The sequence below is a fragment of the Mustela lutreola genome, chromosome 1 (assembly GCF_030435805.1).
Source record: "Mustela lutreola isolate mMusLut2 chromosome 1, mMusLut2.pri, whole genome shotgun sequence".
Classification (NCBI taxonomy): domain Eukaryota; kingdom Metazoa; phylum Chordata; class Mammalia; order Carnivora; family Mustelidae; genus Mustela; species Mustela lutreola.
The window spans coordinates 2,827,783-2,852,414 of record NC_081290.1 but is presented as its reverse complement, the minus strand read 5'-3'; the positions used below and the strand labels follow the sequence as shown (position 1 = coordinate 2,852,414).

The window sequence follows — 24,632 nt, the reverse complement described above, 5'->3', positions numbered from 1 at the left end:
CCCAGCGTCGGGGCGCAGCTCCTCTCCTCCCGGCTTCCCCTCCCACGCGCCGTCTCGCACCTCCTCCCTCCTGCACACCCCCGCCCCCGGGGCCGCGAGGCTCCCTGCCCGCCCCGGCCGGAGAGCGCACAAAGCGGCGGGTGAGGGGAGGCTTGGCGGGCGGGCGCCGCGCAGTGAGATCACCGGCGTTATAAATACCCCCGCGGCGGCGCCGGGATCCGCTCGAGGGGCCTCTGTCCCTCCCTCCCCCTCGTCCCCGAGGCTATGTCCACCCGGGGCGGCGAGGGGGGCAGCGCCAGAGGCTCGCAGCCGCGCGGGGGCCACGGAGCCCAGAAGCAGCCCTGCAAGATGCGCGTAGACACCCGGCGGCTGGAAGAATGAGCTTGTCCTTCCTCCTCCTCCTCTTCCTCAGCCACCTCGTCCTCAGCGCCTGGGCTCGCGGGGAGAAGCACGTCGCCGCCAAAGGGCACCCCGGACCCGCTGCCACCGGTCAGAGCCCGGGAGGCGCCCGCAGCAGCCGGAGCGGCAGGGGCACGACGTCCTCCGCCTCCGCCTCCGCCTCCGCCTCCGCCTCCGCCTCCGCCTCCCCCGGCGCTTCTCCGGGCAACCGAGGCGGCGGCTCGGAGCAGAGCAGCTTCCAGTGGAGCCCCTCGGGGCGCCGGACCGGCAGCCTGTACTGCAGAGTGGGCATCGGCTTCCATCTGCAGATCTACCCGGATGGCAAAGTCAACGGCTCCCATGAAGCCAACATGTTAAGTAAGTTGCTCCCTCGCCCGGCCAAGCGCGTCCTGAGCGGGCGGCGGGGGACTCGGGCGGGGCCGCGGCTGTGCCCCGGCCCGCGGGGGCACCTTCGGGAACGCGGGCTGCGGGACCGGGCGGCCCCGGGGCGGCCGGCGGCTCGGGAGCGGATGCGCCCCTGCGGCCGCGCTCGCGCGCCCCTCTCGGGGTTAGAGAAATGGCGATCCCTGCGGCGCCGGCGGCCGGGCGCTCCGGACGGGCCCCCCGTTTCCCGCTTGCGGGTCCCGGAGGAGCCGCAGCCTGTGCCCGGGGAAAAAACAAGTCCTTCTGCTCGTTGGGTTTCTGTTACCTCCCGCTTCTGCGGCCGGGCCAGCATTCTTCAAGAGGCGTCGAAGTGCATCCTTCTCCTGGCCCCAAACTGACCAGTTACTTTTCTTAGAAGAGTCAGATTCACAGGCCGCCCCTCCAGCGGCCACCAGGAAGCCCAGAGCAGTAGGCACTACACACACCTGCGTCCGGTTTATGCCCGCGGCCTGCACACCTGCACGCTACACACACACCACGTGCGCGGTATCCGGGGGAGACCAGACAGCGCCTGCCGTGAAGAGGACAGGCGTCTGGGAAGCCGGACACGTTTAGAGAAAGACAGTGCTGGGCGCTGGCGTGACTGACTTCAAAGTTGCGTTTAGCGACGTTCAGTGCGTTGAGACCGTGACAGCGCCTTGTGAGGAAGTGGCCAGCCTTTGGTTCCCCAGGACGGTTAAGGAAAAGTTCTTTATTTTGGAAGAAACTCAGAGGAGGTTCAATTCCTTACAGGTGCACAGTGTGGAAGTTGTTTTTTTGTTGTTGTTGTTGAAGCCAAGTTTGACATTTTCTTTCTGAGGTCTCTCTCTAGCTGCATCTCCCCCCTTCCCTCGTGCCTTCCGCGCGCGGGCGTTTCCGCCGGTCACCGCTGCTCCTCGGGTTCCTCTCGCTGCCTCCAGAGCTGCGGGAGACACGAGACTCGGGGTGTGCACGAGACCGGGGGGGGGGGGGGGCGATCGCTCCGAGGCTTCTCCTCGGAAGGGCCAGATCGCTCATCCGGCAGGGGTTAACCCAACAGACAGACCCACAGCCGGGGCCTGCGAGATGCCCAGGAGGAGCGGGAGCGTGGCCAGAAGGCTGCGAGGCGTCCGGTCCCCTGGCCGTCGAGTGTCAGCCCGGGAGCGAGCTCCCAGGTGTGCGCGACCCCACGGGCCACTGAGCTTCTCTAACCCCGGGAGGAGCGCGGGCGCCTCGGCGGGGCTGGCAATCTGGCTGCCGCCTGCCCAGCGGGGCTGGAGGTGTGCACGTCGGGGGGGCGGGTGCGGGCGGGCGCGGCTCCCCCCGGGGTTCGGAGGCAGGGTGCTGGAGACCTGGCGGTGCGCGCGTCCACACCCGCCCCTGCCCCGACTCCTGCGAGCTGAGCGGTGCAGCTCCAGCGGGCCGCGGTGCGGTGTTTCGGGGCCCTGGAGCCCCGAACCAGAGCGCGCTCTTCCGAATGTGCCCCCGCGAGCCCCGGGGCCTCCCACGCGCTCCGTGGAGGAGGCTGTTTCTATGTTTTAAGGTTCTCCGCACCCTTATCAAACAACTCACCATCTTGGGTCATAAAGGGCAGGTGTGTTAGGGCGAAGGGGACCTTCACAAGATTCCAGGGGCAGCGAGAGTCGCCATGTACTTCAGTATTTCCACTTGTGTTTCTCATTCCCCCCCCCCCACCCAACTTCCCACTTCTGATCTTTCCACCTTTCTTTTACAGGAAAACTTTTCCTGTTTTGTTCTTGTAGTTTATCCAGGAAATCAGCACCAGCACAAGAGAACTTCTGTGTTCCCAAGGGAGGACCCAAAGTTAGCATTTAACAGGCTGCTGGTTGGATCTGGGGTGGGGGGCACGTCTCCAGGGTGGGTTTGGATGTACTAGTGGTCTCTGAAATCCAAACTCCTTCCCCATATACTCACCCTCCTCTCTTGGAAAAGACAGATTTTTGCAACTTAGGCCTTGCCAGAAGAGAGGTTCTAGAAAAGCACAGGAAGGAACATGAGAGCAGTTCAGCAAAGAATACATTCACCTAAAGGAGGCGTTGACCGATATTGCTATTAACAAGGTATATTTTATTTTATTTTATTATTAGTTTTTAAAGATTTTATTTATTTGACAGACACAGATCACAAGTAGGCAGAGAGGCAGGCAGAGAGAGAGGAAGGAAAGCAGGCTCCCCGCTGAGCAGAGAGCCCAACGCCAGTCTGGATCCTGGGACTCCAGGATCAAGACCCGAGCTGAAGGCAGAGGCTTTAACCCACTGAGCCACCCAGGTGCCCCAAGGTACATTTTGTTTTAAAATCCACTTTAAAAAGATACCTAGAAAGGAACAGCTGATGTTCACTAAAAATCACCCAAATAAAACTTCCTTAATTTAACAGGTTCCCCCATTCATTCCTGTTTAGAATAGCCTTTCCGGTGTGGTCTGTCTTTCAGATGGCCACCATCATTCATTCCCTCACTCATTCATGTGTGCGTCCTTAAAAGGCTGCCTACATCATTAGCCTTGATATTTTGATTACTTCTGGGGGTTGGGGGATTTTTTTAGTTTATTTTTGCCTTCCATAGATTTTTCTCACTGAGAAAACCATAACTTGAATATTTAAGTCCTGGTGGTTTTCTGCTTTGTGATGTCTGGTGTCCAATACTACTAACTATGATTTCGCTACCACTGCTGGATGGAGAATTTATGAAATATGTCATGTTGAGTGGGAAAGCATGTACTTTGAAAATTTAAGATAAGCCTCTGCCCCAAAGAGCTGTAAAAGAGAGACAGAAACCTGCTAATTGTGGTCATACACCTCTTTGAAAGCAACATTTGACGGTTTCCCGACACGTACATAGAACTAAGGCATCGGTCATGGGCTGTTGTGTAGAGTACATAAGGAAACCTTTGTTGTTTAAGTCTCACAGGAGACACAGAGCTGGGACCAGAGAGGGCCACAGAGGACACACCAGAGCTTTACCTTATGATCTCATGTTACGGTCTGTGAGTTAGCAATGAGGAAAACTCACATTCCTTTGGTTACAGCATAATACATGCTACTTCAGGAAAGAGTCAAAACCTTGCCACCGAGCTGCCTTCTTCTTTTTTTAATCAAACTGCCTTCTAACAGGTTCTTTTAAACTCAATAATTTTCTGTAATGTTTGTCAGAAGAGATGCATATAACTATCATTTGATACTAACATTTCTGAAAACTGTGAATATTTTCTAGTTTTACCATCAGAAGTATACTCTGACCATAGATTTGGAAACACAATTTATTTAGTTAAGGCATACCACTTAATATATTGTTAGCTTCTCTTACACAGTAGTTATTCTAAGTTTTGGAGACAGAAAAATAAGCTCATTCTTCATGCTCGTAGTATGAAGAAATACTAGGGAAGGATTAAGAAAGATGGACAGGACAAGGCAAATGATAAAATTCCTCTATTGAATAGAAACAAAGGTTTTGCTTTAATTTATACACTTCCAAGTTCAGCTTCAATGCTTCTGTTTACTTATGTTGGGCCATTGACGAACAGGCAGTCAAGTAATTATCAATTCAGGCAGCTAAAGTTGAAGACTATGGTTGCACAAAGCCAAAGTGTTCACATAAAATATGAAAATTCCAATCATATATTCTGACTGAACTGAACCCTTGGTTTTATTAATTTTTGAAAATCTAAATTCACTATCAATTTTGGGGTCATGTAGAGTCAACCTTTTAAGTAGTCCCCCAAGCCTAGCTAAATCTATAGCTATATCTCCTGAGCAGAAAAACTCAAGTGAAAGATCTTTTACTAATTTAATCACTGAAAACTGCTAAGTTGGGTATTTCAAGACTCGGATTTGATAATGGCACAGCATATCTGTTGCTGTGTGAATGCAAGTAGAGAAACTTCAGTTTTGAATTATTTTCTTTGAGGATTTTCAGATGAGCTGTTGAAAGCTTCTGAATACAGATATCTGTGTCTTGTATGCCATTCACTAAAAAAGAGAAAAGGGAAGAGTTTACATGATTTTATCAGCCTTCATTAATAGAGTCCTGCTGTATTAAAAAAAAAATCTGGAGAGAACAAAGGTTAAAAAAATCTAGACATATATTCTCTTACTGAAATAAATTGACTTTGTAATGCATGTCTATGCTTGTAAGTAGTGGATTAGACAGTGTGTGGAGAAGTTCTTGCCTCCTTCAATCTAGATGCCAACCCTCAAATTCCACCAAGAGAAAATAGTGTTTTTCTATTACGCACTGCTTTTTTCTTTTGATTTTCTTACACGTTAACACCCTAAGAAAGATAACACATTGTCACTAGCACTCTAATGGGAAGTAATCACCCTGCCTGACTCCCCAAGCAGAAGGCCAGAATTGAAGGAGAGTAAAATGTGTGTCCATACGTGTGTGCACTTGGGGTATCCTGAAAAAGGAAACAGAGGTTGTGAGAAGGTCAAATTCAGCTTAGTGAACATTCATTGACTATCTGATCTATGAGATATACTTGGCCTTCCACAATTTTGCTTACGGATACCAGCTTGGCATCCATAATGGGAATTGTAAATTCTCATAAAATTTATTATTACTGACTCTAAAAAGAGTCAGGAAACTACTGAAGTTGAGAAAAATTTAGTTTTAGAGAAATGCTTTCTGGGATTTATATATGTGTGATTTAATGTATGAGGGTTTAAAATATTATATAGAATTCTTTAGTGCCTTCCTGAGATTTGGTATAGTAAAATCAATAATTGTGTGATCTCTTGGAGGTGGGGTCAGGGAGTTGAACTGCAGAATTTGCTCCAACATTCTCACAAAAAAGATCTTGTGAAATTACTGTTGAAATTACGTTGGAAATTATGATCTTAATACCGTTCTCAATATTACATCATAATTACATTAAGATTTAGAAGATCATACCAAAGTTACCTATGTGAAAAAATAATTATTTCATCTGAACTCATCTTTATCTTTCCTTTGTTCTTCATAATTTTAAATAGAATATATGCAAAAGTATATTTTAAGCTTTCAATTAAATATAATTTTTTTTTTTTTAATTACAAAATCCAGAGGTGCCTGGGTGGCTCAGTGGGTTAAAGCCTCTGCCTTCAGCTCAGGTCATGATCTCAGGGTCCTGGAATCAAGCCACACATAGGGCTCTCTGCTCAGCAGGGAGCCTGCTTTCCTTCCTCTCTCTCTCTCTGCCTGCCTCTCTGCCTACTTGTGATCCCTGACTGTCAAATAAATAAATGAAATTATTTTAAAAAAATAAAAAATTATAAAATCCATTCATTCCCAGGCAATATATCATTTTTACACTGGTACTTGCAAGAAAAGAAACCAAGCAGTATATATAATAAAATAATAACCCTTTACACATATTATTTCATCTTCCCAGTGTAATTTGTTATGCTGCAAATTTTACATAGTATATACATACAGAATGTACATAAAGTGTGTTAGGAAACAAGTGACTCAAAGTGGGTTTTTCTCAAAATAGAATACATTACTTGTCAGAAGCTATAGTTTACATAGTCAAAGCTTTAAACAAATACTTACGGAGACTTTGTCTTGACCTCTGAAATGTTAGCCTGTAAATGGATACATTCAATAAGAATTCTATCACTTACTCTACCATGTATTTTTTTCATTAAAACACAGGTTTGTATTTACAAAACCAAGTAATTTTCCAAAGAATGAGTAAAAACACTAACAATGTAGAACCATAAGTAAATTGGGAGAAAACATCCAACTAACTCTCCTTTTTACCAATCCATATTGTCCCTTTTGTTTCTCTTGCTCGACACGTAGCCAATTTCTCATGTTTTGGTATCTCATTTGTTAACACATTTAAGCAACATTCACAACATTTCCCCCATCTTCCAAATATCTAAAATCCTTAAGCTGTTTTTAATATTCTGTGTGATAGAAATGCAACTTTGTATCATGTTCTATTAAAGCTTTATTAATAACATCATCACAATGTATTACATCGTATTTTGTATCTAACCTTACAAAGCATTCTGTGTGCTTCGTCACTATGTGATAAAATGGTAATGCGTCTAAATCCTTGGGTGTGCGTCAGTCAAATAATTTGTACAGCAAAACCTATCGAAGAGAGCATCTTGAAAATGTTTGGAAGAAAGTAATTAATGAGTGACAGTTTATTTAGGAGTTTCTTCTTAAAAGTGAAAGTAGTCCCTTCAAGTAGTTTTTTGGTTGTTTTGTTTTCAAGAAATATCCACTAATAAAGGGTTAGTGGCAGTTTCCCGGAAGTGTTCTGCTTACTCTGGACTAAATATGCTTATAACAAAGACAATAGTTCGGCTACCCCTTCCCCCCCATGAACTTTCTGATCAAGTGTTTTTAAGTTGAAGAAATAAGCAGCAATATTTGCTACAATTATAGGTACTAACTCACATTGTGCAGAAACGTGCCTAATGAAGGCATTTATATAGATGTATTTCTATATGTCATATATATGTGTATCCACAATACTGCCTTTTTGGTAAATTGACTAATTTTATATGTATTTCGAATACTGCAGGTGGAGGCTACTGTTTTTCAAAACTTCCGGTGACTTTCTCTATTCAGCAGAATATTATTGAGATATCTTCTTAGTATGTGTATTTAGAATAATTTAGGTCAAAAGGTTGAGATTTTCTTCCCTTCTCCTATCCTTTCTTCGCTCCTTTCTTTCTTCCTGGGCTAGGTCCCTTCTTAGCTCTAGCGAACTATAAGATTGTGTCCTCCCCTACCAATTTTTTGGCAATTTGAGGTGGGCAGTTAACAAAAAAGCACTATGCTTTTCTCAAGTTCATATAAATTATATATGAGTTTATGATAAACAGACAGGAATTCTAATTATATACAGACTATGAATTTCATCTTAAAATACTGTGTGAGCTGTGGTATGTGATTCTCTTGACACAGTTGATGTGGACTTCCAAATTATTATAGGAGACAGAGGAACATGGACTTGATAATGCTAACTATGAAATACTAAATATAAACAGTAATGTAATAAAATACCTCATTAAATTTTTTGCCAGAAAAACCGTTTAAAATGCAGGATGTCCCAAACCATAATGCCTTAACACTCATTGAGCCAATAATCCCAAATTATTTATAATGCTTTCAACATCTTTTTATGTGTAGTCTTTAAATGAACTACTCTCTGAATGATTGAATATGGTACATATTGATTTGTATAGTTATTATAATTTGAGGAGAGGGATTTATTTCATGTAAATAAGAAGAATTTGTCTCTGGCTTTCAGTGTTTATATCAGTCTTGGGCCAGACTTTATGAGATTTAATATTAAAAGCAGTGTATTTTCTCTGATAGAAAACAATGGATGAGAATTAGTTTGAAAAAATTTAAGATTAAGATTGACAAGATTTTATGGGTAAACACTGTTTACTAAAAGTGACCTATTTGTAAGGAAAAAAAAGAATTATTAATGAACCAGAACTAAGCTTTTGAATATTAAAAATTGCTATTTTAAGTGAACACTTGCATGCTAGACTTTTCTTTTTTAACATAATGAATATCATGGAAGATATGGATGTTAAATACTGTTTTTTTTTTTTTAATCACAGCTATAAAGAATGAAAAGAATCGATGTAGAAATTTAATTCTACTCAATGATATATAGAGGAGTGTGTGTTTTATTTTGGGATTTCTGTCATCCTAGGTATTTTGGAAATATTTGCTGTGTCTCAGGGGATTGTAGGAATACGAGGAGTTTTCAGCAACAAATTTTTAGCGATGTCAAAAAAAGGAAAACTCCACGCAAGTGTAAGTAGAACCACTTTATACTTGTTAAAGGTGTTACGGAGTTTCTACATTTGTAGAATGGAACAGAGTAATTTCCCACATTGGTAGAGGAACAATTTGCTCAGAGGACATAATGTTTTTATTTTTTAAATTATATGTACATTTAACCAAGATGTTCTTATAAGTAATCATTTTTATATTTTAGTCACTTGAAAAGATAATACAGAGTTCACAAAAAATTTTTAAGGATGAATGTATTTCAAAATAGCACCACTCTCAAAGTGATCGCTACTATTTATTTCTTAAAATTTGTCCAACTGAAGAGAAATATTATGGAAGTGATAATATTATATAACAACTAAAATGTACATATTTGTGGTGATTGTGTGTGCATATTTACTAGATCAGGCTCTTATTCAATTTTATAAGCTATTCATGATGTCAGAAATTAGGTCTAAGTAATATAACATATTTTCACATCATTAAGTGTGGAGAGGAATCAATAATGAGACGATTTTGATCATGCTTAGAGAAATTCAATTTCTCCATTTGTGGACTCTCATTTTGTAATTTTGTTGCATCAAAAACAATAGTTAAAATTATGAAGACTAATTTTGCACTGAAAAAGTTTCTCAAGCTACTTATATATTTTGTAATCAATTTATAAATTATAGATTTCTATGTTTTTTTTCTGAAAATACCCACTACTTGGGAAGCATTAAAACATTGTAAAGATAATAACATATGTCTAGCTTGGTTTTTCTACTCACAGATTTGATTTACTTTTTTTAGTCCCTATGTACAGCACTTAAAAGTGATTTATGCCTTTTCTGTAGTGTACTAAGATTTGTCACATTATATCATTTTTATAAAGCAATTATTATTTAATGTTAGTCCTTTACTTCTTATTCTCTCTAATTTTTACTAAATGAATTGGAGAAATATTGCTTTTCTAGTTTTTGAAGTAGGTAGAAACTTTTATTTAAGAATGTAATCAATTGAAACTTGTGATTTATCATTTTTACTTACAGATCTTTAAAAAATTCATTGAGAGTTTCATTTGTTTCAATGTGTAAAAATTTCAATTTTCCTTTTTCTAAAGGTGATTTGTTAATACAAGGGGGTAGCAGAATTCAAGCGATCTCTATACTTATTTGAAGATTAAATGAGATAATATATTTAAAACTTTTAAACAGCATTTGGTACATTGTAAGTGCTCAGTAAATACTAATATTATACAGTAATCTAAATATACTAGATACTGAATGATTGAGATAAACAAAAACCCTTGCTAACCTCTTTAATCACTGATTATAAGAATTATAAAAAGATTTACCTACTTCATCTTGTGCGGTGAGAAAGCTGTAATACAGTTTTCACAAAGTAATCGGTCTTTGATTATTTATTTACAGGGGCAAAGTTCTGCATCAGTGTGCACAAGCAGGGCATCCCGTTTTATTAAAAAAAATTTGATTTTTAAAAATCCACATGCAGAATATTGAACACAGTGATCAGACTCGTCTGAACACAGGAATTTCCCCCAGTCTACTTTAAGGTTGTAAATAATTGGAACACTTTCAGAATCTAAACATCTTAATAAAGTGCAGGGCGTGTAAAGAAACTTTCTCATACTGGTTTGTTTTGGGTGAGCATCTTAACTTTTAAATTGTTCAATTTATGCTCTAGTACATGCAAAAAATAGCTAAACTTGGGCCAGCTTAAGGATAATTGCCACGGAACTCAAAGTACTACAAATGGGTGCCAGTTAGAAAGGTCACGCCGAAAGGTGAGGTTACATGATTCCCCTGTCAAATGCGAGTAACCAATTTCCAGAAATATGACCCAAATGCCTGAGGACGGCTGGCTGAAATAATGCAGATAATGCAAAAACAGCATCTGTTATTCTTTCTCATCTTGGCAGGCTCAAGTTATTTCATGAAATAATGACTTTTAAACAGTACAAAGCAAGTCTTGCTCCTGTCACTCACCGAAGCTCTTTGATATAAAAGTCATTCTGATGACTTTGAGGGGAGCTGTAGATGAAAAACTAAGCCCTACGATTATGTGGATTCTTTTTAAATCAATGGTCCAAGCCCACTTTCTCTTATCTGAGCTCTTATTGGCACTTTTTCTTTAGGTGGAAAACTAATTAAATTATAAAGTGATTTATTTTTAAGGAAGTTGAATTCAGAAATAGTATTAATCTTAGCAATTATCAGTTTTATGCCCAGATGGTTTCTTTCCTGTTTTCTTCTAGTGAAACACATTGAAAAATTGTTCTTGTAACTTTAGATATAACTATTTGATTTAGTTTTGATTTGCACAAAATTGCATTGTCACAGAAAAAGTTAAAAACCTTTACATTTTAAGATTAAATGTGTAATTTGTGAGCTGCTCTAAATTAATAACTGCCCAGAGACATTTAAAGAGAAACTTATAATTATTTTGCTATGTATATATGCATATATGTGAAAATCATGTTGCACACCTTAAACTTACATAATATTATATGTCAATCATATCTCAACAAAACTGGAAAAAAATTTAAAATTAATAGAGTACTTTCAGGGTTTTATCTATAAAGTAAATGTGAACCCAAAATGTAAAACATTCATATAATTCTGGAGAAAGTGATTCCCATATTGTATTGAGACATATTCATGAATAATTATAGATTTTCAACTTATTTTTTACAGTAACAATTAGAATACTGAGAATGAGTTGCAGGCCCAGACAATGTATTTGCACAGTTCTTTAAAAACTCTTTCACTCACATTGTCTCATTACATGATTTGGGGAGGAAGCAATCTTAGAGATGTTAAATCTTTTCCCAAGTTAACACGTGGTTGAACCAGAATCATCCTTCTAGAACTCTCTTTTTCTATAAATGCTATAATGCTTTGTAGGTAAAAGCTAGTTGAAAGAAGATGCTGAGTTTTGTTTGGAAACAATTTCATTGTTTTCCCCATATTGTTTTATAGGAATAATAATATTTTCATATTACATGACAAAGAATAAATAGCATGGTGCATCCTTACAATATTTTGCTTGTGTTTTGCACCCCTTCCCCAATTCTGTTTGGATTCTTTTTCCCCATCTATTTCTGTGTCTCTAGTACTCAACTTAAAGTCTAGAGAAGCAGGGCGAGGGGCGCCTGGGTGGCTCAGTAGGTTAATGCCTCTGCCTTCGGCTCAGGTCATGATCTCAGGGTCCTGGGATCGATCCCCCCATCGGGCTCTCTGTTCAGCAGGGAGCCTGCTTCCTCCTCTCTCTGCCTGCCTCTCTGCCTACTTGTGATCTCTGTCTGTCAGATAAATAAACAAAATCTTTAAAAGAAGAAGAAGAAGAAGAAGAAGAAGAAGAAGAAGAAGCAGCAGAGGGGATGTGGTCCTCGCAGAACTTACCACAGAATTTCACACCTGCTGGTCACTCAGTGTGATGCTGTGTTGCATAGGGGATGCCTCTCAAGATGAATTTTCAAAGCAGGAGTGAGCTCTGCTTTGTTCAGAATTTTTCATTTAGAAAATGCTTCCGTATCAGCGACACAAAGATGGCAGACAGGAAAAAGAGCCCGGAATGGGTCACACTGCGGCAACATTTGTGCTGATGTTTTTTTCTTTCTTTCTTTCTTTCTTTCAAGATTTTATTTATTTATTTGGCAGAGATGACAAGTAGGCAGAGAGAGGGAGAAGCAGGCCCCCCGCCGAGCAGAGAGCCTGATGCAGGGCTTGATCCCAGGACCCTGGGATCATGACCTGAGCTGAAGGCAGAGGCTTTAACCCACTGAGCCACCCAGGGGCCCCTGTGCTGATGTTTTTCTTGTGCTAAGTTTGTTACTTCAGTAGAGAAATTTTCTCTTGGCGCCAAGTATGCAGGTGAACGAGTGCACGTAGACGTGCACACGGAGATGACTGAAGTTCAAACAACATTTCACTAGAATGTTCCAGCACGAGTGCAGCCCGCTTCCTACTGTGCAGGTGTTCTCAGCGTTCCGTGCAAGGATGAAGGCGTCTGGTCTTCCCCTTGTCAAGGTGTGCTGGGAATCACTGCGGTGGGAGCCCATGTCTGCCTCCCAAGAGCCGAGAGGGTTAGTCAGACGGAGCCTTCGCTGGGACTCCACTCGCCTCCTCAACTCATCCCAGGCTGAGGTACTTGTGGAAACGAGCTCGCTTCTCTTGCTGTCTCTGTCTCTCTGCCTGCTTTCTGTTCCTGTTCCTCCCTCACTCTGTTCCTGCTCTCTCCTCAGCTTCCTTATCTCTGTCGAAATCCCCCCAGAGAGCCCTTCTGGGTTTGTCTGAGGTGGGTCCAGATGGAGGAGTGAGAGACCCTGAGTGCGGGGGTTACCGACACAGTTAGATTGTGTCCTTCTAGTGAAATTAAACCTACTCTTTTATCTAATCTTTTCCTTCCTTGGTTTTATCAGCTGTAAACGGAGGAAAACTAAAGTAAAGTAACCATCTATTATGATAGTTGAGCAGTTTAAATGAGATAATACATATGAAAGATCTAGAATAGTGCCTGGGGTGGGGGGGGGGATAAATTCAGCATTTATTTTTTAAAGACGTTTTACAATTTAAGAGTGAGAGAGAATGCGGGTACACTAGCAGGAGAAGCGGGGAGAGTTAGAGGGAGAAGCAGACTCCGTGTTGAGCAGGGACCCCCAAGCAGGCTCCATCCCAGGACCCTGGGATCATGACCTGAGCCAAAGGCAGAGGCTTAACCGACAGAGCCACTCAGGTGCCCCGTGTCCACCATTTAATTTAAGAAAGAATCTCCTTAATTTGCTCGGGGGCAGCTGTGTGATGATCCTGTCTCCTCTCTCAGGAGAAGACTTCCTGATTTCGGGGTCAGGCAGCTGTGACCCTTCAGATATTTAGACCAGCCTCAGTCCTATTTATCACTGATGCTTTTTTCCTTTAGGTCCAGATTTTTTGTGTCCACGGGAGCCCCTTATCTCCAGAGTTTCCCTTTTTTCAAAGAACTTAATTTGAAAACAAAATTCTCAGGCTCACGCTCTTAAGAGACAAGCATTTCTTACGATCATAATCTCATAATTCTTTTAGAGCCCTGTTGCATCTTGTTTTTTCCCTAAAGAAAACGGAAATCCTGGAAAAGATGGTTATCATGTTTTTTTTTTTCAGCCTTTTCATAACATATGCAAGATAGTATGTTGTCTATTGGAGAAAAAACATTGTAGCTTATTTTAAAGGTCCAGAGAGAAGCATGTGGTAGAATTATTTTTGTTTCTCAGGGTTTTAGGGGATCATGTTTGGAAGGAAAGCTAATTGCAGAGTTTACGAAACAGGCATGGAATGTGTGCTTGATCAGCCCTGAGCAAAGCCTAGAGCGTCTTCCTTTGCTGGTTGTGGAGGTGCCAGCTGGCTGGCCCCGGGTGGGAGTCTGGAGTGGACTTCCTGCGCTGGGGGCAGTGTGAGGAGGAGTCAGCAGCCCCGAGGGCGTGTTTACTGAAAGGGGGAATGGAGGCTTGAGCAATAGTTACCATCATCATAAAAAGAATAACCTATTAAGCACTCCACTCTCCCCGTCCAGACCTTGAGCTCTCCAAAGGCATTGGACTAGAAACTCCCCTTGCCCTCTAAGGGCTTTCAACTTACATAGTAAAACTAAATGTCCATTAGTTCAGGCTCAAAAATGGGCTCAGGGCTCAGCCTTTGCAGTAAATGCCAGTTTTCCCTCAAATTCACACTATGTGAAACTAGCGAGAGAGCCTGTTTTACTGAGGAAATCTGGGTGGGATGAGTGGACGTCCAGCTCCAGAGTTCCACGTCAGCCCAAAGCTGGGGACGGTGCTCTGTTTCGCCAGTGGTGTGGAGAATGGCATTGTTTCTCATCAGTATTTTAACACGGAGCAACTTCCAGACAGGTAGGACTAGACGGAAGTCTAGGAGATGCCCTTGGGTTTGTGTGGTGTGAAGGAGCTGAGCTGAGGCGCCGGGAGATGCGAGCTGGAAGTCACAGGTGCCTAACCCCGCGCTTGGTAAACATGGGGCTCCACAGAATTGCTTTCTTTCCTTCTCGGACCAGAGAATTAGAGCACAGCATCCTGCTTGTCTTGGGATTACTGTGAGGGAGAACCAGGAGATGTACGTTCCCCGGCACAGAGGAGCCCTCAGTAGGCCAGCCGTTGGAGTTATTAAGAGCATCAGAGAGAAAATTCTTACCTCCCCTGCGTCACGTAACCGTAACACGGGAGGCTGGTTAATGACATAATTCCAGGGTCTCACCTTACACTTACTAAAACATGACCTCTGCAGATAGGGCCTGGGGAATCTGCATTTTGAACTGGCTCCTGGAATAATTTTAGGTCAATTCGTAAAATTGGGAGGGGGAGAAATCCGGTGGTCATTTTTCTTCATTACATTATGTCAGGTTGGTTTATTAATATTTTTGGTTTAGTTTTTATTTATTTATTTGACAGAAAGATCACAAGTAGGCAGAAAGGCAGGTGTTTGGTGGCGGGGAAGCAGGCTCCCTGCTGAGCAGAGAGCCCGGTGCGGGGCTCGATCCCAGGACCCTAAGACCATGACCTGAGCCAAAGGCAGATGCTTAACGACTGAGCCACCCAGGCACCCCACATTGGTTTATTATTAAATCCCACTTATATATTCCCTTGGTCACTCAGGATGAAGGACAGAGATATAGAATGGACAGATGATCAGTGCCAAGCAGGAAGCAGGCTATGCCCTGGAGATAGCATAGTGTGGCTGCAACTGAACTCTGGGAAACCTTTGTAGTCAAGAGGAAAATGTGGCTCTTTGGGGGAATACCGCCCTGTGCTGGGGTACTCTGCGTGGAAGCAGTTGGAACAAGGTCTGCCTTTTAGCCTTTAATCACCACCCAAGGTGGAGCGCCTTTGGTCAGGGAACATTCAGCACAACCACACAAGACAGCCTAGGCTAAGGGCACCTGGCCGGGGCAGCCCCATCAGTGGGAACAGGGGTGGGACCCGAGAAGCACTAACAGGAGACGGAACCCGACGCAGGGATGCAAGCAGTAAGGGAGCTCTGCTTAAAGTACAGTTCGGTTTATAATCGTTTTATCACAGTCTGTAATAATGTCTTAATTATTTCATAATATGAATTGGCTGTAGCCCACAATAACATTCTAATTATTTGTATTTGGTTAATTATTCCTTCACAAGGTTTTTCAAAAGAGGGAGACAAATCAAAGAAAACAAAGCAAAATAAAGAACTAAAATTGAGGGGCACCTGGGGGGCTCAGTGGGTTAAAGCCTCTGCTTTCGGCTCAGGTCATGATCTCAGGGTCCCGGGATCCAGTCCCGCATGGGGCTCTCTGCTCAGCGGGGAGCCTGTTTCCCCCCACCCACAACCCCCGCCGTCTGCCTCTCTGCCTGTGATCTCTGTCTATCAAATAAATAAATACAATCTTTAAAAAAAAAAAAAAAGAACTAAAATTGATTAAATACCCCACAAACTGCAAGGATCATCCTGGCATAGGTCCAGAGTCACTCTTCCCCCTCCCTTTCTGCGTGCTACATGCGTGTTTCTGCGGCATGAAGTGAGAACAGCCGCTTGTTTCCCGCGACGTCCCTATCATACACACCAGGGGATTTACGAAGGAACGAAACTATGTTAAGAGGTTTTAGAAAGCTTTTAAAAAATAATGTTTCAGAAAGAATTTTCTGTTTGGCTTACTTGACCCTCAGATTTCAATTAAGCAGAATTAGTCTTTTCTAAAATATCCAGTTAATCAAAGTTTTACTTTCTTTGAACTGAATTTGACCTTTCTTCTAAACATCCATTGTGTGTTCTCACTGTGGGAAGAGATGAGTAAAACAAGCCTTCTAATCCAAAATTTCTTGTTTTCCTTAATGGCACTCTTTCTCTCCCTCTGAAGAATTAGGCTATACAAGCAAAAAATAGCTTCATTTGTTCAAGTTTCATTTGTTTTGTCCATTAGGACTATATTAAATTGCATCAGGACTGTACCAAGTTACATAAAAATTTAGCCGAACATTTCATTTTAATTTTACAATTATGATTTGTTGAATGTAACGTGTTTTTACACTTGCAAGATCAGGGGAGAAATTGAGGAGAAAAGCACCTAATTTAATTCAACAAAGAGCGTGGACAGGACCGTGTCTGTTTGGTTTTTCATTGGAAAAGTGGCAACTAGCAGAGTGCCTGACAAGTGATACATAGTCCGGAAGCATCTTTTGAGGAGACCCATAAAAATGAATTTTTTCAAAGATATGGGTACTTTAGGACCATTTTAGTGTTCGGTTTTGCGATGGCCGATGGTGCTAGCCCAGTGCGGCCATGCGGGTCCTGAGTCCAGTGGCTTCCCTGAAATCCCATTCCCCTCTGTGCTTCACACCCGCACTATAGAAAACGTCTTTCTGGCAACTTCACTTTATCTAGGAAAATAATGTAGTTCTATTATTGAAAAAATATGTGTTTTGCCAAAGGACTTCTTATAATTCAAAGGAGATTTAAAAAATTAAAAACCACCTGGTTTTTAATTTAACTTACCATCCGAAACTGTGTGATGGTAAACGCATACATATATTCGAACACCTGTAGCTAAGACCCGTATTGCTTACTGAGTCGCTGCCATATAAACGGTTCGTGCGTGACATGAGGGACAGAAGTTAGGGTTAGGGCCACCGTCATTTCTGAACAAAGCTAGGAGTCGTGCTCCTCAAGAAGAAACTAGATCTCCTGATGAAAAAATCACTGATGAGTTTGTTTCAGATGGTTCTGTTCCATCGCAGCTGGAAGACTTTTTCAGACAAAACACGAATTTAGAAGTCCATTGAGAAAGCCAAAACAGTCTGACTGCCTTCACTCCTGCTCCCATGTGGGGGCCGGAACGGCTGTGGGGCTTCCCACAGTGTGCGGGTCCTCGGGTTCTGGGCACCTCTGCCTCTGGTGACAGTCAGTGACCCTTGGAAAATCTAGAGCCCAAAGAGCCTTCTGTCCTCTTAAGAGCTGAAGAACATGAATCCTAAGGAGGGAAAGAAGGTTTTAGACAGAATAATTGGAGCGGGTGGAATCGGGGGGCTTCCACCCATATGAAGGCTCTAAGATGGGATTGTTGTAAGTTTAATTCAGTGCGGTGTGTGTGTGTGTGTGTGTGTGTGTGTGTGTGTGGGCAAAGGAAAGGTTAAATACTGCAGTACACTTAAAAAAAAAAGTTAACATTGGACAAAGCAATCACTGCTATCCTTTTTCAGGAAAATGGATTTTTGTCAAACATGAGTAAAGTCAGGTCAAGGTATAATGTATATATTTTTTAAAATGTTTTCAAGCACATTTGAAGAAAAAAATATGAGGCAGGCTAAATATACCTGCTACTCTCGTTGACGAAGCCCCATATGCCTTTCTAAAATGCGTATCCTTCTACGCAGCCCAAAGCATTACAGATGGCTAGAGCTTTTATTTTAAAATAAAACTTTAGGATTATCAAATGAAATGTGACAGCATTTATGCCCTTTTAAAAGCCAAGCTATTAAAAAAAAAAAAAAACTACATTGACTTGTAAGAAAGTCTTTTTAATAAAAAAAATAGGAACAGTAAGTGCGTCCTGTTGTACAGAGATGTCCGCACAGTGCCCTTGGCCTAGACATAGGCCGGTAGGACGTCAGGATGCGAGCAATGCCATAGGTGGTGGTTCTTGAAAACACCCACGTCCAGCGCCTGTAGCTTCCTGGCCTTCAAATAAAGAGCCTTATTGACTGAACTATGCTTGAATGTAAATAACTTGGGCAGGCTGTCATCCAGAACGTCGGTGTGCTGCTGGAAGCTGTTGGAAACACCCTGAAACCTGTCTTCCAATATCGTCAGTACTTTGCACAAGCCAAAAAATTCATGTGACCACCAAGAGTAGATCTACGGAGGCTGCCTTGCTGTGTTCTGACTTTCGATGCTAAGAGAAGAGCACGGCATTATTTGAAAAAGCAAGAAAAAAAAGAAAAGAACTCTTAATTCCAGTATAGTACTTCTTGGTCTGGTATAAAAAGGATATCTCATATATATTTTGTGTTTTTCTCTACAGACATCAGCATATTTGGTGCTCACAAACCGAGGAACTCTAGATAATGGGGCTCCCCACCACTGTGAAACCTGGTGGTCTGGTCTAGGATAGGAATCCTTATTCTTTGGGACTTTGGGCCTCTTTTGCATTTGAGGAAAGCCACCCATCTTTTCCCTGGAAAAATATTTTGGTGCTCCCAATAGCCCTATGGATAAGGATTGTGGATAAGGAGCCTAAAGCTTGCCCTCGACGGGCAAGAGTGACATTTGATTGCAGATCTGTTTGTGTTCATGCTTTTATTTTCCTTTAATTCCTCAACAGAATCTTCTGTTAGCAGTGAATTGTTTAAGTGAAAATCTCAAAGTAATTTAAAAACAGTAACAGAATTTAAATATATTAAGAGTTCCTGTCATTTTTATAAGTATTAGTATTATTTCACTAAGTACACAGTAAACAGAAAACCATCAGCAGGACAGGCAAGGCATAGGACGCGTCTTCAGAGCTCTCCCTGGCCAACTGTGTCAGCCTGACCTCTTCTCCTAACCCACATCCTGTGGGATTACTACCTCCACCACATTACTACGCTACTACCTGTGGAAGTTGCTACCTACCGTAGTGTCTTGCTGACCTATGGACACACTGTTTCCCCTCTGAGAACTCTTTCTCATGTCGCCTGCATTACTAATATCTTGTTGTGCTTGAAGACTCAGCTCAAATGTCATCTTTTCTTTTCTTTTTTTTTTTTTTTTAAGATTTTATTTATTTATTTGACAGACAGAGATCACAAGTAGGCAGCGAGGCAGGCAGAGAGAGAGGAGGAAGCAGGCTCCCTGCTGAGCAGAGAGCCCGATGTGGGGCTCGATCCCAGGACCTTGAGATCATGACCTGAGCAGAAGGCGGAGGCTTTAACCCACTGAGCCACCCAGGCGCCCCTCACCTGTCATCTTTTCTAGGAAGACTTCTCTGCCCTGTGCCCGGCCACCTCCAGCCTCCTGGATCCTTTCCTCTTGTATCCTCTGCAGACCGTGATCATTAAGTCCCGCTATCAACCTCACCATGATGGACACTCACTTGTCTGCTTTTTCCACTATTCTGGGAACATTTCAAGGGCAGACAGTGTGTGTGTATGTCAGTGTGTGTCAGAGTCTGCAGAGGGAGAGAGAGATCTGGATGAAGTATTGCTAATGACTCCAAAAGTAATTTTTTCTTCTTGGCATCGAATATTCTCTCCTGTATCACTGTGTGAAGATATATTTTTTCCTGAAGAACTCTAACACATGCAATATTAATAGGGCCATATGCTACCCCTCTGTCAGCACCATGAATCACACTGATAACATTGAAAAATGTATCCTTGTTTCAAAGGAATAATATGACCCCATTTCTCTGAACATGAATTCATGTTTTACCAGGCAATTGTTCCTTAGTAATTCAGTTCTGTTTATTTTCTTAATGGCTTAAGAGGGGGGAAAATAACTTAAAATTTCAGAAGTTAATTTTTTCACTGCCAGTCTCAAAGTAGTTTAAAAACCGGAACAGAGTTTCAATATACTAAGAGTTCCTGTTATCCTTTTTATATGCATTGATATTATTTCCCCAAGAACATAGTAAACTGGAATCAGCATTACAAAGATGAATCAAGTACGGAGGTAGACATGAAACGTCGTAGTCTGAAGCAACCTTTAAAAAGAAGCGATGGGTCTTTACAAGAAAGGAGGCAGGAGGAGGCCTTCCCTCCGGAATTCTCGGTTTTCTTCACAGCGTGAGGCCTCGTTTTCTTGCGTGCTGAAAATAGTATTACTGCTTAAGTTTCTTCTTTTCTCCCCCTAGGCCAAATTTACAGAGGACTGCAAGTTCAGGGAGCGATTTCAGGAGAACAGCTACAACACCTACGCTTCGGCGATCCACAGAACTGAGCCTGCGGGCCGCGAGTGGTACGTGGCCCTCAACAAGAGAGGGAAGGCCAAGCGGGGCTGCAGCCCCAGGGTCAAACCCCAGCACGTCTCCACTCACTTCCTGCCCAGGTTCAAGCAGCTAGAGCAGCCAGAACTTTCTTTCACGGTCACCGTTCCTGAGAAGAAAAAGCCACCCAGTCCTGTCAAGCCAAAGGTGCCCGTGTCTGCCCCTCGGAAGAGTCCCAACACCGTGAAATACAGACTCAAGTTCCGCTTCGGGTAACCTTCATCTTGGCCTTGGAGAAACCAGGCCTTCCCTCGGCGCTTCCAGGGCTGTGCTGATGACCTGAGAAAGAAGAGTATTGGGTCCAGCTCCAGCTCAACTGCACTGTCTCCAAGTCAGGTCACGGGTTTCAGTGCCACCGAAACAAAGATGTTTTCTGAGAGGAGCTGAGCCGGAATTCTTCGTCCTAAGTGGGGAGCCCACGGCTTCAGTGCCCAAGATGGGAAAGCCTTCTGCTCTGTGCTTGGTGGTACCCAGTATGTTCTGGAAGCTCAAGAGCGTGGACTTCATACTCTCCTGACTTTTACAGATCAACCTGAAAGAACACACATGATACATTTTTATTTTTGGTTTCCAAAGAATATTTTGATGCAGATGAAATATTTTTATTAACTTTTGTTTTTGTTTTTTGGGTTTTTTTTTTAAAAGTACCTCTGCATTGAGCATATTTTCTTACTTTTTTATTTTAATTAATATGGCATAACCATTTGAATGCAGTTTATGAATATAAATGTGTTTATAGCCCATTTGTAACATGTGGATTTTTTCATTTTTCTTATTCATTGCACTTTTAATTTTTATTATTATTATTATTATTTTTACCATACCTCAGATAATGTAAGTTTAGTTCTTCGTCTTAAAATGCTTCAGTTCTCTTCAACGGCACCAAAGATTCAACTTAGATCTGTGTGTGTGCATGTGTGTGTGTGTGTGTGCGTGTGTGTAAATTCGTGGCAGTATGTGGCATCCTGCCCTTTACGTGGCTGGGCTATCGTGGGCCGGGACTAAGGAGAAAATATAAGGATTTTTGGATGGAGTTATAAGTTGGAGATAAGGAAGAGAATGCAAGGCCCGGGTACACTACGTTTGCAGGATTTACGAGGATCTCATTCTGCTTTCATTTCTCTTCCTTTCTACCCCTCCTGCCCTGATTCTTGAACAGCTGGAGGAATACATTTTATTCTGTCCACCAAGCACACACCATGAAACCAGAGCGCTTTAAAATACCTCTTGTATGACCCTCTGCTATCGCCACTGTACAGAGCCACAGGGAGCAGCCCACTTAGCAGAAGAACATGGAGACCAGAGGAGATGAATCGTGTAATAGTCATGCACATCGAGTGCCGTTGTCAAAAATATTCTTATTACTCAGCCTAACGCCCTTTGAGTTTGCTCTCCTGAAGGTAACCATTCCAGTGAATAGATGGCCCTCTAGAATAGATACTTTCTGATGTAGGTTTTTAGAAAGCTGGCCATGCCCTGTGGGAAATTCAGGGCTGGGAACTTGGTAATTGAAAATGACACTTGAATCCTGGGCACGAATCACAGAAAATTTAACTTAAGAGAATTTACATAATTTATATGTTTTCTTGGGCAATCATTTCTATGGAGTTCTATAAAATGTGTTTATATTCAGAAATGTGCCAATAAAAAAGGTACAGCTAAAGCTAAGAAGTATGTCTTTCATAGGAAGAGCAAAAGAGTTCACAGAAAGCCTGTGTCTGATAGTTAAGCATGCTTCTTTTCTTTTAAAGGATTCTGGCGAATTTTTTTAAGGTATGGTTTATTTTGGTGCACCAATGCAAAGTTGCATTTTATGCAACTTTGCAAATTGCAAATTGCAAGATGCAAATTGCAAATTGCATTTGCAATTTATCACAATTGAACTTACTATTACTTAAGCAGTTTGCTTTTTTTTTTAATGGAAACAAAGTATACACATATTAATATATGGAATCACCCATGGACAAAAATATCATGCCTGTACTCTAGTATTGTGTTTTATTATAAATCCGATAATCTGACTAAATATTGTTTGCATCCAATACATGATTTTAAAAAATACAAAATGAAATACTACAAAAATTTTCTTTAATTTATACATTATAATTCTCTTAAGTTAAATGAAATAAGACTTTGGAGACAAAATATGTCCAACTCTTATCCAACTGTCATGTCACCTTAAATGCCCAGTAGAAAACTGAAAATAACCCTTTTGTTTATTCTAATATATTGTTAAGAATTGTGCACTGTATATCAAGTTCTTAGTACACATAATGAATTAAACTTGTAAAACAGAACTGTAGACACGTGTTCCTAAACGGGCAAGGAAAAGATGATATTAATGATGATTAACAACATACTGAATTGACACATATATTATATTAGGCTAATGCTGCTGGTAGTTTATGTTAACCATAAAATAATGGCTTGGTTTGATTAGTATATGAAAGTTAAAATAGGATAGTTACTAAATATATATTATGCAAGTCAGGACTCATTAATTTCAAAATTTAAAAGGCAAGCTAAAATTTGAAAAAAAATTAAATTACACTGATCTTCAGTTTACTGGCCATACACAATTACATTTAATTAATGCTTGCTGAAGCTTAAAGTTACCCAAATTAATGAATTAAATGAACTTATGTACAGAAAACATGTATAAATAGAACTCCTTACTAATACCTAGAACTTTTGATGGGAGGAGTCCTTGCTTACGTGGTTTTTGGTAATTTTCAAGTAACTTGGTCCATCTAACATCAAATGAAGTTGTTTAATCACGGTTATATTTATCTTAAAAATCTACACATTTGGCGCTAAAATTTAGGAACCTAATTTGCCTAGAAGAGAGATGGCAAATACTTTCTGACTGACAATTCAGTTTTATTAGTTATATTATGTTTAATTTAAGAAAGTCTTTATTTGGAACATCTATAGAAGTAAGTATAGGTTTCCAATAAGATGTAATAACACTGATTTTTATTTCACAAATGATACTGTCACTTCCTTCTAAAGAAACTAATTTGAGAGTGTGGGTGTATATAAATTATCTTCATTCTTTTGCTGAGTTACAGTGGGCCAGCAGTTCAAAATCACGTGATGACAATAAAGGATAATGCCAAAATTTATTTCTGAAGATAGTAATGGTATTGTTTTAGATGCTTTTCCCTCTCATCCCTGAAAATAAAACACCATATATCTGGTAGGTGAATTTTCTATAAAATTGATCTTGAAATAGAAAACTAAATAATTTTCTTACATTAACATTTTTTACCCTTCCAAAGGACAGAGGAACTAAGCTAGGACTTCCCACATTTTCAATAACAAAATGAAAATATTACCCAGACCAAAACCTTGAATTCTGGCATCATTTCTACCGTTGTAGAAAATTATTGTACAGTTAATTTTTTAATTAAAAGAGTACTGCAGGCATAGCTGCACTAAGAAACAGCCAAAAATAATTTGTCAAAGGAATTCTACACCTCCTTTAAGATTTTTTCATTGCTACATCTAAATTTTGATCATGTGTAATCTATTTTTAAGCCAATGATCTTTTTATTTTAGTTATTTTAAAGATCTTATTTATTGAATTGACAGAGAGAGCTCAAGCAGGGGGAGTGGCAGGCAGAGGGAGAGGGAGAAGCAGGCTCCCCGTTGATCAAGGAGCCCCATGTGGGGCTCCATCCCTGTACTCTGGGATCATGACCTGAGCTGAAGGCAGGCACTTACCTAACTGAACCACCCAGGCGCCCTTTCTTTTTAAAAAGATCATTGGTTTGGGGCATCTGGGTGATTCAGCCAGTTAAGTGTCTGCCTTCAGCTCAGGTCATGATTCTGGGGTCGTGGGATGGAGCCCCACATGGGGCTCATTGATCAACAGGGAGCCTGCTTCTCCCTCTCCCTCTGCCTGCCACTCCCCCTGCTTGAGCTCTCTCTGTCAAATAAATTTAAAAAATCTTTAAAATAAAAAGTTTTGAGAGAAGGAAACTTTAAATAAAAGAGCAGGACTCATCAATTTTTGTCTTTTAGCAGTAAGTCCAATTGTGAGCCACTTTTTGAGATAAGATTATCATATAATTTATTAGTCAAAGAAAAGAGTTAGCTC

At 41.5% G+C, this 24,632-nt stretch overlaps 1 protein-coding gene across 1 annotated transcript; it reads left to right on the top strand.

Moving 5' to 3' along the window:
• Positions 1-269: 269 nt before the first annotated feature.
• FGF5 (fibroblast growth factor 5) lies at positions 270-21,318 on the top strand. The gene is made up of 3 exons (XM_059155427.1): positions 270-756; positions 8,469-8,572; positions 20,399-21,318. Exons 1-3 carry the CDS (start codon positions 378-380, stop codon positions 20,744-20,746), a joined length of 831 nt encoding a protein of 276 aa, XP_059011410.1. The 5' UTR covers positions 270-377; the 3' UTR covers positions 20,747-21,318.
• The last annotated feature ends 3,314 nt before the right edge of the window (positions 21,319-24,632 follow it).

What these genes read in the sequence shown, in the direction of transcription:
- FGF5 (XM_059155427.1), top strand. Translation starts at nt 378, where the DNA reads ATGAGCTTGTCCTTCCTCCTCCTCCTCTTCCTCAGCCACCTCGTCCTC. An exon ending in CCATGAAGCCAACATGTTAA is followed by an intron (nt 757 to 8,468) that starts GTAAGTTGCTCC and finishes CTGTCATCCTAG; the next exon opens with GTATTTTGGAAATATTTGCT. An exon ending in AAGGAAAACTCCACGCAAGT is followed by an intron (nt 8,573 to 20,398) that starts GTAAGTAGAACC and finishes TTCTCCCCCTAG; the next exon opens with GCCAAATTTACAGAGGACTG.